Below are 13,482 nucleotides of genomic sequence, written 5' to 3'. Positions count from 1 at the left end.
TAGAAGGAAATACATTAAGATTTTAATATTATTTCTGTATGGTGTGATTACTAGTGTTTTTTTTTTTTTTTTTTTGTATAAGTTTCTGTGATTTTAAATGAAATACAGTGAAAAAGTAGTTCTTTTATAGTCACCGAAAAGCCATTAAAATACGAATATCACAACATTGCAAAGACAAATGGACTGTTCTTTATCCGCTTGTTGCAATATTGTAGGTGAGTAACAGCTTAATATGCACACCAGATGGAATCCCTAAAAACAACGAATCTCAATCTTGGCTGCACGTTCACCTGGAAAGCTGAGCCATCAGTCAGAAAGAGTTTTGATTTAATTAGGCTAGGGTGGGGCCTACTGGTGCTCTGATGGTGTAGTTGTTGTGGCATTTGGCTGCTAAGCAAAAGGTTGGTGGTTTGAAGCTACCAGCAACTCCAAGGAAGAAAGATGAGGCAGTCTGCTTCTGTAAAGATTTACAGTCTTAGAAAGGACTTAAACCCCCCAATGGGGGTTGCTGTGACTCAGAATTGATTTGATGGCAGTGAGTTTGATTTTGGTTTTGGGGTGGGGCCTGAATATCAGTGATGGTGGAAGTTTCCCAGATGTTTCTAATATGAAGCCAGGACTGAGAACCAGTATAGAGAGGCTTTTGAGAACCAGTATAGAAAGGCATTTAAGGAAAAGAAAACCCATCATAAATACCAGCCAAAAAGCTTGCAAGCAGCCATCTACAATGCAATAATTAGTCTCTCCTCTTCTGCAGCAAAGAAAAGTGAAGAAAATCAAAGATGCATGCAAATAATTAGTCCAAGGGACTAGTGGACCATGAGAACCTCAGCCTATGTGAGCCTGAGAACAGAAGAACTAGATGGTGCCTGGTTACCACTGCCAAACACACAGAAAAGAAATAAAAAAAAAGAGGTCCTTTATTGGGGGGGGGGGAGTGGGGAACCAAAAAAAAAAAAAAAAAAAAAAAAAAAAGATCAGCCTTACTGGCGTGATAGGCTCTGGTGAAACCCCTGAGACTATGTCCCCAAGTCACCCTTCAGTACTGGAATTGAACTCACTTCTGTGGCTTTCAGCCAAATAGACATGTCTATAAGGTGAAAATTTACACCAGGTAGGTACACTCCTTAGAACAGTCCACCATGGGAGACAATAAAAGCAGCATTTGCATAGGGATATAGCTCAGAGGGCAGGAATGCATAGGAAAGAAGAACACAGAGAAAAGATAACCACAAGGAGGAAGCAGGAAGAGAGCTGTTATATTGTGGGAATTGCAATTAATGTCATGAAACAAAACGTGTATGAACTGTTGAATGCAAAATGAATTTGCTCTATAAATTTTCACCCAAATTGTCATTGAATAAATAAATATGGAACTTTCCTATACTGCTGGTGGGACAGTAAATTGGTACAACCACTGTGGAAAATGGTATGGCACTTCCTTAAAAAGCTGGAAATAGAAATACTAATTGATCCAGCAATTCCACTGCTAGGAATATATCCTAAAGAGGTGAGATCCAGAATATGAATAGATATATACATACATGTTCATTGCAGTACTACTTAACAATAGCAAAGAGACAAAAACAACCTAAGTGCCCATCAACAGATGAATGGATAACCAAACTATGGTATATATACACAATGGAATACTATGCAACATTAAAGAATACTGAAGAATCAGCCAATTACCTCATAATGTGAATGAACTCAAAGGACATTATGCTAAGTAAAATAAGTCAATCACACAAGGACAAATCTTGTCAGTCCATTATTATAAAACATCAAGGAAAGGTTTACACAGGGAAGGAAATTTTCTTTGCTGGTTACCAGGGATGGGAGGGGAGGGGAAAGGAGGGAAAATAGATAGATAGTTAAGATACAGGTTTGATATGGGTGAAGTGAAAAGCAATATGACAAAAGCATGTGACTAGCACAACATCAGTAAGGAAAAGGAAGACAGAGAGGTACAGAGGAGGTACAGACAATAAAGGAAAATACAATTGCATACATAATACTACATTATCATTAATAGCAAACACTACTCTATGTGTAGATACATAGGTAGACAGGACAGAAGATCAGTTATGGATAGGTAAATGGGAATAGACCCAAGACCATACTTAGGTTTGGCAGATGATATTCCTACATATGTATCTGTATGTGTTATAAAAACGTTCATATATAGTTTCAGCTAACAGGGGGCAAAGTTAGGATAACTTCTTAGCCATAAGTAAGAACCTTGAGGGAGTAAGTTGGTGGGCCTGTGGGCTGGGGACCATGGTGGGAGGGGACATCAAGCTCAATTGGCACAACATAGTATACAAAAATATTGTTCTACTTCTTACTTCAGTAAGTAGCAACTGAAATTTTAAAAGCTTGTGAGTGGCCATCTGAGATACAAAGATTGGTCTCTTCCTGTCTGGAGCAAAGAAGAGTGAAGAAAATCAAAGACACAGGGAAACAATTAGGCCAAAGGACAAATTGACCATGAGAACCCCAGCCTATATGACCCTGAGACCAAAAGAACTAGATGGTGCCCAGCTAGCAAGGCCAACCATTTGGAAAGGCATCAAAATAGGAGATTCTGGACAGAGTTGGAGAAAAATGTGGAACAAAATTCAAAATCATAAAAAAGACCAGGCTTTTTTGATCTGGTAAAGACTGGTGAAACCCCCAAGACCATGGTTCCAAGTCACCCTTTGGGCCTGGATATGAACTCACTCCTGTGGCTTAATTTTCACCCAAAGAAGGCATTTGACTGCTAACCGAGGTTGGCGGTTCAAACCCACCAGCCACTCCTCAGAAGGGAGGTTGGGCAATCTACTTCCGTAGTGATATCGCCTTGGAAACCCAAGGAGGGGTCATTATGAGTCAGATCCAACTCTACGGCAGTGAGGTGAGGGGTATGAGGTGAACACCTACAGCAGGGAGATGCACTCTTTAGAAGAATCAATCATGGGAGATCAGAAGGTCAGCATTTACACGGGGAGAAAGGAAAGGAGACAGGAATACATAGGCAGGAAGGACACAGAGAAAGGGAAATCACAGGGAGGAAGTGGGAGGAGAGCAATTATGCTGCAGGGAATGTAACCAGGGTCACAAAATAAAATGTGTTGAATGTGAAAAGAACCTGCTTTTTAAAATGTCACCCAAATCATGGAAAAAGTTAAAATGAATAAATAAAGACTAGCCAAGATGAGTGTATAGGAGAGGTAATTAATGGGTTTTCAAAGAAACTAGCAAACATATACCCACCAGAGACTTCAGCTGAAGCTAATCTTCCACAGATACCAGTGATACAAAATACCTGCAATCATTACAGAAACAACAGAAGACAGACATAGAGCAATCCCTCACAGATAGCCAGAAAACTGTGGGAGAGAGATCCAACAGATCTACTGACTCAGGACCATAGGACTGGGGGACACCAGACTCAATTGGCACAATAAAACACATAAAAATCTTGTTCTTCATTCTACATTGTTGAGTACTGACTGGGGTCTTAAAAGCTTTCAAGTGGCCATCTAAGATGCAACTAATGGTTTCCTATTGCTGGAAGCAAAGAAGAGTTCAAAAAACCAAGGGGATTTGGAAGCACCCAAAGAAGGCATTTGACTAGGACATGATGGACCTCTAAACCAGAAGAGCTAGATGGTGCCTGGCTACCAATGCCAACCACTCAGGAAAGGATCAAAACTGGAGATCCTGGATAGAGTGGGAGGAAAAATGTGGAACAAAATCCAAAAACACAATAATGACCAGAATTATTGCTTGGATGGAGTCTGATGAGATCCCCAATACTATGGAGCTCTGGTAGCATAGTGGCTAAGGCACTTGACTGCTCACCAGAAGGCTGGCGGTTCAAACCCATCAGCCACTCCTTGGAAGGAAGGTTGGGCAATCCTACTTCCGTAGTGATACTGCCTCGGAAACCCAAGGAGGGGTCGCTATGAGTCAGGGCTGACTCGACGGCACATAACAACAACAACAAGTTACAGTTTGGGCCTAGAATAAAACTCACTCCCAGGGGCTGGCTCTCAGCCCAATAGTAAACAAGATGTACACACAGATCACTCAACGCAGGGTGACACACCCACATACTCTATGGACATGTATCCCTTGGAGCAATCGACCATGGGGCACCAGAGGGGCAACATTCACATGGAGGAAATGCAGGACACACAGGAGTGCATAACTATGAGGGGCACATGGGGATGGGGGAGGGTTACTGGGCGGGGAGGGGAGGAGACAGGGTTAGGGTTGGGGATGGTAAATGGGGAGTGAAACTAAATGTACATGTAATGTTCAATGTAAAACAAACTCTGCTCTGTAAACTTCCACCTAAAGCATAATGGAAAAAAAAAAAGGCAAAGAATCATACAAAGTAGGCTCTGGCATGAATTTGTGGTTTGACCTTTGACATTCTCTTACCTGAATCTCAAGTTTCTCATTGTTGAAATATTTGGGTTGCCTTCATCTGCTATATATTTGTACTCTCAGACACCAAAAACCAAAAAATCAAACTCATTTCCAAGTTGATTTAGATTCATGGTGACCCCATTGTTACAGAGAAAAACCACAACGTTTTCTTGGCTATAATCTTTATGGAAGCAGATCATCAGACCTTTCTTCCATGGCTCTGCTAGGTGGGTTTGAACCATCAACCTCTAGGTTAGTAGAGTGTGAACCGTTTGCTCCATCCAAGGACCCACTCAGGCACAGCCATGTTTAAATCTGAGTTCCTGAAGGTACTAGTTGTGTCAGTTCATGTTTCTAGCTTCCTTTTCCTTATCAATAAAAGTACAAACTTACCTCATGCAGTTATTGTAAGGATTAAACAAATAGATGTTTAATCCACACTTTATAAGTGTGGAGTGCAATGCTCGGACACAATAATTTCTCAAAGAATGGCCATTCCCTGTCCCTTACCAAATAGCAGTTGAAGAGACAGAAGGGCCGGCTGGGTCTGATACGAACAGCAACATTCCCCTCTTGTCCCGGAGGCAGGACTTTGCCCTCGTCGTCCACAATCTGGCAGAGAGATCATGGAAGGTGTCTGGAGGTCTGTACAGCCAGTCACCCCACCAGCTGAGCCTGCTGTTAATAATGCAGGGGTATATGTCTTGCTCCTCTTCAAACTAAGCTTCAGCACCAGCATTTGGGAGAGGGTGCCTACCTGCAGTCAAATGCCTTAGGCACTATGCCATCAGAGCTCCCAAAAAATGAAACTCACTGCCATGGAGTCAACTCCAACTCACAGTGACCCCCTTTGGGTTTCTGAGGCAGTAAATCTTTACAGAAGTAGATTGCCCAGTGAAGGAAGACTGGGCAATCTACCTTAGTATTGATACTGCCTCAGAAACCCAAGGAGGGGTCACTATGAGTCGGATCCGACTCAACGGCAGTGAGGTAGTGAGGCCTACCTGCACATCATAAGGTGGGGATGCTTTTCCCATGGATCCAGACTTGATTTTCGTGCCTTTTGGATTGGCACAGATTAAAACCTGGAGAAAGATCAGTACCAATAAAGGAGGAGCTTTATTCCCTTAACTTCGTCTGGGCCCACGCCTGCCTCTCTGTCCCTGCCTCCTAACTCTCTCACCCTCTTTCCTCTTTTCCTTAACTTAATTCTCTTTCCCTCCTTTCTTCCCTCCTCTCTCTTATTTTTCTTCTTCCTTTTTCTCCTTCTTTCCTTCATCACTCATTCCTTCCCTTTCTTCCTTATCTTCTTTCCTCTCTTTCTTTCCTTCCTTTCTTCTCTTACTCCTTCTTTCCTCACCCCTTCCTTCTCTCTTCTTTTTCTTTCCATAATCAACACACTTTTTTTTGAGGATTCTGTTGGGCATTACTCACAAGTAACAAACTCAGGGTGTTGCTAAGCCAAAAGACTCAGCTGATTCCTGAATCTCTGCCTGGACAGAGCACCCTGTTTAGGATTCTAGACTCCAAACACAGACAAATGTCATCTGTCCTATTGGAGATAAACAGCACTCTTGGCCCTGAGAATTGGTTTACAGGCGATGATGTAATTGTGAAAAAGCAACATTGGGTTTTAGACTGCCTGACTTTCTAATTCCATACTTTCAGTGCTTCTCAGAATTTAGTGAACTACTTATTGAACTATTTCAGCAGCCTATACCCACGTGTTCTCTTTCAAATCCAGGGAAGTTTTGAAACTTAACCAATTCAGGAACAACTAACTCCTGAACTTTTCATGTTTTTCTTTCTCAGGAATATTTTCAGGTAGCAAGATATAGGGCCCCCTTGGTGGTACAAGTGGTTAGGTGCTTGACTATTAACTGAAGGTTTGTGGTTCAAACCCACCCAGAAGTGCCTTGGAAGATAGCCCTGGTAATCTCTTCCAAAAGGACATAGATTTGAAACCTTATGGAGCACAGTTCTGCTCTGTACACAAGGGATCACTGTGAGTTGGAACTCGATGGCAACTAAAAACAACAGCAGGGTCTAAGAACTGTAATTTACTCCTTTAAACCAAAAGACCAGGAGAGATAATAGCGTTTCATCTGCTTCTTTCCCTGTGGGTAGGGCAGTCTCTGACCAGCTTCTCCAAGATAAGGGCCAGTCAGGGTGCTGTAAAGGGGTCAGGTGGAGGAGACCTGGTGGGGAGCCTGGCCCAGCACCACTCACTGTTTCCGACTGGCCGTAACCTTCATGCAGCTCCAGACCTGTCTGGCTCTTCCACTTGTCTCGCACATCAGGATTGAGGAACTCTCCTCCGGTCAAGCAGTGTCTCAGACTCTGAAACTGGTACCTTTCTCAGCCAGGAAAATGAGGCAGCTCATCACAGGATCCCCATCCCACCTGGTCCCCTAAGCACTGCTGTCCAGGTCCAGATACTGGGCCCTTGGCAAAGCACTGAAGTTTCAACATCCATGTTTTACAACCTTCTCCGAGTGCCTGGATTTTCTGGCTTCACAGGATGTTCCCCATGGACACATAATTCAACATAACCAATCCCACTTGAGGTTGCAATAAAATCAGAATGTCGTAATAGGCTTTTACATAACATGGGGAGCTCCAAGTGAATTAGCCAATACAATTTAGTTGGGAACAAATTGATTGATGGATAATAAATTGATCGAGACAACAACTGGGTTGAAAAAGACAAATCATTTACAAATTAGAAAGATAAAATGTATTCCTCTAAGAACCCCCCATATTTGGACAAATGGATAAAAATCCCTACAGATACCAAATATGTTGCAAAATCACCCCCTCAGTTCAACCGATTATCTAACATGTGAAAAATCAGTGATAGTAGATATATTTTTAAACTTTTGCTTTTTTTTCCTTTAGATCAAATTGTTTTTGGCCAAATTACTTAGTGTTACCAAGTGTCTTTCAATCAAATCACTCCTGAATAAATCACTCAAAGCCTGTTTTTTGTCAAAATCTTGGTGTGGAGATATAAAGAACAGATCAACGAATTTGATGAATTCTTACACTGTACAAGAGTTCATCTTGCATCGCATGTAAGAACTCCATCTTTTAGGCATTTCATGGTCAGATACATAAAATTAGGGAAGATGGGCCATTCTCCATGACTGGGGAGTGAGTCAGAATCCATGGGTTACCGAAGTGCCTTCTCTACATACACTAGTTGTGTTTTGCCAGCAGATGTTGCTTTGTAGTCACCCAAGATGGGAACCATCCACATCCTCTTGTCTCCTTCTCTTGGGTGCCCACTGACATACACTCAGAGAACGGCTGGCTGGGCTAGTCTGGGGCTAGATAATCTTGGGGATGGAACCACCACTGTGATGATTTGTGGGTTCCATGAATTAGGGATTTAGTTATGAGTCCCTTATAGGTAGCTTTATCCATTACTTTTTCTAATCTCATGGAGGTAACAGACACATTGCTGTTGGGATGACCCAGCGATGTATGGTGAGGAGATAGTCCACCTCAAGCACTGAGAAATGTCAGATTCCCTAAAGTCTTGAATCTATTCCATCCCAGTCAGAAGCTTGTCCTCGAGGTGTGTGTGTGTGTGTATGTGCACAAGTCAGGTTGCTTGAGGAGTGGGTGTGCCTGATTGCTTCTAGGAAATGTAAGAGAGAGGGAGAGATGGAATGAGAAAGTGGGTGTGGTGTGTGTGGGTGCTGCAACATATACTCACATATTTAATCCCCCAAAGTACCAAACAAATGGGCTGTACCTTGTCAAATCCTCCTGCACAAGCAGCCGGAAGAGGGTGGGGACACAGCAGAGGGTAGTGATCGGAAACTGAGACAGAGTCTAAACAAAAACAAAGGTTGGAAGATCAGCTTACTGTCACCAAGGTGAGACTTGCCACAGATGGCTTGAGTCTCTATGTTCTCATTACCAGAGGAGTGAAGCTGAAAACTCTGTGTGGTAGGCAGCCAAAAAGATTGTGGCTGATGACCCCATCTCCTGGTATCCCCATCCTTGTGGATTTCTCTTCCACTGTACTGAAGTTGGCTGTATGACCAATAGCATACGGCAGAGGTGACGGTCTGTCACATCCAAAATTAGGTTATAAAAAGACTGTGGCCATTATCCTGGGTGCAGTCTCTCTCTGTCTCTTGCTTGGGCTACTCACTCTGCGGGAAACAAGTTTCCACATTGTGCAGCCCTATGGAGAGGTGCACAAGGTGAAGAATGAGAACCTCTGCCAGTGAGCATTTGATTAACTGCCAGTGAGGAATTAAAGTCTGCTTAAAACTACATGGATCCTTGGGCAGCACAAAAGGTTAAGTGCTTAACTACAGGCTGGTAGATTGACAGTTTGAACTCACCAGAGGTACCTCAAAAAGCAGACCTGGTAATCTGTTTTTGAAAAGTCACATCCTTGAAAACCCTACGGAGCAGTTCTATTCTGCACACATGGTATTCCCATGAGTCAGAATTGACTCAGCAGTAAACAACAAATAACAAAAACCATATGACTGACTTTTAAAGGGGATTTTCCAGCCCTAGCATAACTTTGAGATGATTAGAGCCCTGGCCATCAGATTAACTGCAACCTCATGACTTTGAGGTAGAACCACCTGGCTAAGCTGCTTCTGGATTCCTGACCCTCAGAAACTGTAAGATAACAGTTTGTGTTTTGAACTGCTGAACTTTGAGGTGATTTACTAGAAAGCATACACAATGTCAGGTCTAGAGTAGTGGAGGTAGGAGGCACACACTGGCTGATAAAGCCCGCATGCTTATGCTATGATGATGACTCTGATAATGATGACGCTACATGTGTTAAGAATCTACTGTGTAGCAAGCCCTATTCTAAGTACTTTATACAGATTATCTCATTTCATACTCACAATAACCCCATACAAAGATATTACTGCTTTCTGACAGATGAGGAAATAGAGGCTCTGGGAAATGAGATGACTTTCCTAGAGCTATGGAGCTAACAAGTGGGAGATTCTGGATCAGAGGCCAGGTCTGACTGGTTGCACAGTCTATGCTGTAAACTGCTATGTAGTACAGCCTGCTTCAAAGCAAAGGGCATGAGCAGGTGGGCTCTCCAATGTTTTAAGTAATGTTGATTAGGTGGTTAGGATATAGGGGGGAGGATTAGAAGGAAAGTGCCCCATGCCTTTGCTGGAACATCTGTTCTTCTCCCTCCACATGAGAAGAACTGGGAGGCTGATCAGGAGTCATCAGAATTCTAGAATTGGGCAAAATTATCATGCTTAGCCCAATGGATGTCAGCATGTGGAATTGGAGAGTAGATTATGATTTTGCCCAAGTTTTGACAGGAGCATAGGGGAAAGTTGGGCCAGGGAGGCAGCCCATGCAGAGGAAATAGGGTTGAAAGCATAAGATGGTCTTATGTCTAGGGATCTAGCTAGAGCATAAGCAATGATTGAAGATAGCCAGGTAAATAAGAGCCAGATCATGGAAGGTTCTAGGAGCTTGCTAGTTAACTTCAGCTCTAAAGAAACCTTCTTGTCAATGATTCATGCCTTTTCTCTTGTAAACTTGAAATCTATTTCCCGCTCATTTACATTCAACATATAAGCAGTACTTTTGTCCCTTACATTCAGGATAACTTTGGCATCAACACGGGGCAACTCATGCACAAAGATGCAAGACCCATTGGGCCAGGCAGAGAAGAAGGTCCAGGCTGCTTTCACCCAGCCAGTGTCAGTTGTGTTCCAGAACAGGTCTGACTCTGTCAAGGCCACCCACCGCCTGCAAGGGAATAAAATCAGCACCCTAGATAATTCTTCTACCTTTAAAAAGGATTCCCCTATCTTTACCACTGAAGGAAGGTTGGGCAATCTACTTCCATAGTTATACTGTCTCAGAAACCCAAGGAGGGGTCGCTATGAGTCGGGTCCAACTCGACGGCACATAACAACAACAACATCTTTACCACATTAATTGGAGGCCTGCCCATAGTGGGTACTCACTTATGCTGGTCCAATCTGGAAAAGAACCATAAAGTCAACCATTTGCTCAACAACCATCTATAAAGCACCTTTTAGGTACCTATGCCCTAGGCTATGGGTACATAATTTAAAAGACAGATCCTCTATTTTCAAGGAGTCCAATGAGATTGATATATGAGGGAAGAAATAATCTCAATATAGTGTGATAAGTGGATTCCATTTACTTGCCCAAATTTATTTTGCATCTGCTCTGAGCTCAACATTAGGGATATAGAAATAAGCAATCAGTCTTGCTCTGAGGAGCTTATAGTTCAATAAATATAAATATCTGGGAAGCCCCAGAAGAGCTTATATTAAGAGAGGAAATACAGAGCCTTATGCAATTATAGAAAATAGGCATCTAACTCAGAACAAAGGTTAAGATGGGTCTCAGAAATGCTTTCATAGAGGAAGTAACATCTGAGTTAGACTTAAACGATGTACAAGAACAACATGAGTGAGACAGAAAAGAAAGGTCTTTCTAGGTAAGGGAAACAGTTCCTGCAATCATGGAAGAGAGGAAAATGGTCAGGTTCTGTACTTGGGTCCTGGTTCCACCTACCCATTGGCTGTTTCTTCTCTGTGTCCTCTGTTGAGTCCCCTCACCTCCCCTTTCAATGTAGGAATGCCTCAGAAACTCGGTCCTTAGACCATTTCTCCTTTCAATGTAATATTACCCTTTGCTGATCTCATCCAATCTCATGGCTTTAAATACTATCTTGCTGATAACTCCAGCATGAGTCTGTCTCATCAACTGTAGACATATACAGTGAAACAGTGCAACTTGTGAGAGGCAGAACTTGATGGAACTCCCTTGTTTTTCCAGGTCTTGTAAGATTTCCACCTTTGACAGGATGCAGTCTTATCACTTTTCTACCTCTGAGTGGAAAATTTTTGGCTTTTCTTCTCTGCTAGGTTTCCTTCTTACACTGCTTCCAGCTTTCACAGAATTTGCTGCCTGCTCAACATCTCCACTTTAAACTACGAGTATGGAGATGTCTGGAGCCCCTAGGTGGTGCAAATGATTAATGTGCTCAGCTGCCAACCAAAAGATTGGAGGTTCAAGTCCACCCAGAGGTTCCTTGGAAGAAAGACCTGGTGATCTTCTGAAAGAATAAGGCATTGAATGCCTTATAGAGCACGGTTCTACTCTGAGGCACATATGGTCACCATGAGTTGGAATTGACTTGACAACAACTTGTTTACTGGTACGGAGATGTCTAATAGACATCTCAAAATTCCAATTAAAAAATGAGCTTTTCATTTTCCTTCCACTAGACCAGCACGTCCAACAGACTACCTTCTGTCACCTGATGATCCTGGCTGCTCACAAACCTTGGAATCATTATTGACTCTTTTCTTTTTCGCTTTTCCCACATCAAATCTGTCTGCAAATCCTATTAGAACTACCTTCAAAAGGCATTTAAAATGTCACCTCTTCTCACTCTTTCCACTGCTATTTCCCCTGGCAAGCCACACCTCTCTCTTACTACAATGACCTCCCAGTGTAGTGGTTTCCTGCTTCATTCTTTGCCTCCTGCAGTTTATTCTGAACTCAGCATCCCAAGTTCTCCTTTTAAAAAACAAATCAGATCATGTTACTTGTTTGCTTAAAACCATCCAATGGCTTCTCACCTTGCTCAGAGTAAAAGCCAAAGCCTCCAACATCCTACCTGAGTAGCCCCTTTGTTAGCTCTCTGACCTCAACTCCTGTCACTCTGTCCCCCATTCTCTCTCCTCTAACTCACTTGCCTACTTTCTGTACCTTGGAACGCCCAGGCTAGCTGCCCCCAGTACCTTCCACTGGCCACAAAACCCAGCCCATAGCTGCACTGGGAGTGCTCAACCATCTTAGGGGCCCCGCTGGTGCCACTGGTAAAGTAGATTGCCAGTGGGTCTCGACTCTTGGTCTTCATGCAATTATGCTTTGTGGATGCTTTTCTGCAAAAGGTGAAAAATACCAGTTATACTGCTTGTAATATAAATAGTAACAATAACAGTAATATTTATAACAACAATGCTGGCAGCTATTTCGATGGATACCACTTGTCAGGCACTGTGCTGAGAGCTTCAGTTTGCATCATCTCTAATCCTTTCAACCATCTCATTGGATGGGTACCATCATTATAACCCTTTTGCAGATAAGGAAATTGAGGTTCCAAATGGTGAAAGGACTCAGTCCAAAGAGCCTATGTTCTTTTACTAAGGCACAAGGACTTTCTGGTATATGACATACCCGTTCATATGCCTGCACATTTAGGCACTCCCTTCCCTCTTCCCCACACCAATTCCTGGTGATTTAGGGCTGCTCTATAAAGGGCTCTCCAACTTTAAAGGCTCAAGATCTGGGTAATTCCTAAAGTTCTATCATCTGGAGAACCATCTAACCTACTGGTTCTAAACTCTGGCTGCACCTAACAGTCATCTGAATTCCTAATTTATGAGTGCTTCTGTAGCACAAATGCCATAAGTAGGTAGCTTTAAAGAACAGAAACTTATTTTCTTACAGTTCTGGAGGCTAAAATTCCAAATTAGAGTCTTGGCCATGTCAACACCTTTGGTGAGCCTTTGTCCTGGTTTCTGGTGATTACCAGCAATCTTTGATGTTCCTTCGCTTTAGATGATTCTCACATGTCATATTAATCCCCTGTGTGTGTGTGTGTCTGTGTCTGTTATAGTGCTTCTATTATAATTCAGAACTGATTAGGTTTCAGATCCACTCTATACTAGTATGACCTCAACTGATTGATTGATTACACTAAATTAGATTACATTATGGAAGGTGGTTGATTATGTTATGGAATATAATCGACTGTACTCAACACCAACTCTTTTAATCACATGTGACTCCTCATTGACACCAACTATATTGGTAATGGCAAAACTACTGGGAAACATAGCCTAGCCAAGTTGACACAAAAAATTAGCCATCACATCTGGTAAGTTTTTAAAAGAAATACCATTGCCTAGACTCTACCCTCGACAAAATGAAATAAGAATCTTTGATGGTGCTGTTGTTTTTAGGTGCTGTAGAGTTGTTCCAACTCATAACAATCCC

The 13,482-nt window shown here is 42.5% G+C and overlaps 1 protein-coding gene across 1 annotated transcript in view; it reads right to left on the bottom strand.

The window, feature by feature from the left end:
* Positions 1–13,482, bottom strand: part of ACSM5 (acyl-CoA synthetase medium chain family member 5) — a 36,106-nt gene that overhangs the window by 9,753 nt on the left and 12,871 nt on the right. Inside the window, exons 4-9 of the mRNA XM_007954733.2 lie at positions 12,222–12,365; positions 10,032–10,185; positions 8,183–8,262; positions 6,652–6,775; positions 5,427–5,507; positions 4,933–5,034 (exon numbers count right to left, since the gene is read on the bottom strand). Coding sequence (XP_007952924.2) covers positions 4,933–5,034; positions 5,427–5,507; positions 6,652–6,775; positions 8,183–8,262; positions 10,032–10,185; positions 12,222–12,365 — 685 coding nt within the window. The remainder of the gene's footprint in view (positions 1–4,932; positions 5,035–5,426; positions 5,508–6,651; positions 6,776–8,182; positions 8,263–10,031; positions 10,186–12,221; positions 12,366–13,482) is intronic.

The sequence above is a fragment of the Orycteropus afer genome, unplaced genomic scaffold (genome assembly GCF_000298275.1).
Source record: "Orycteropus afer afer isolate SDZICR_OR568_19922 unplaced genomic scaffold, OryAfe1.0 scaffold00470, whole genome shotgun sequence".
Classification (NCBI taxonomy): Eukaryota; Metazoa; Chordata; class Mammalia; order Tubulidentata; family Orycteropodidae; genus Orycteropus; species Orycteropus afer.
This window is presented reverse-complemented; position numbering and strand designations above follow the sequence as displayed.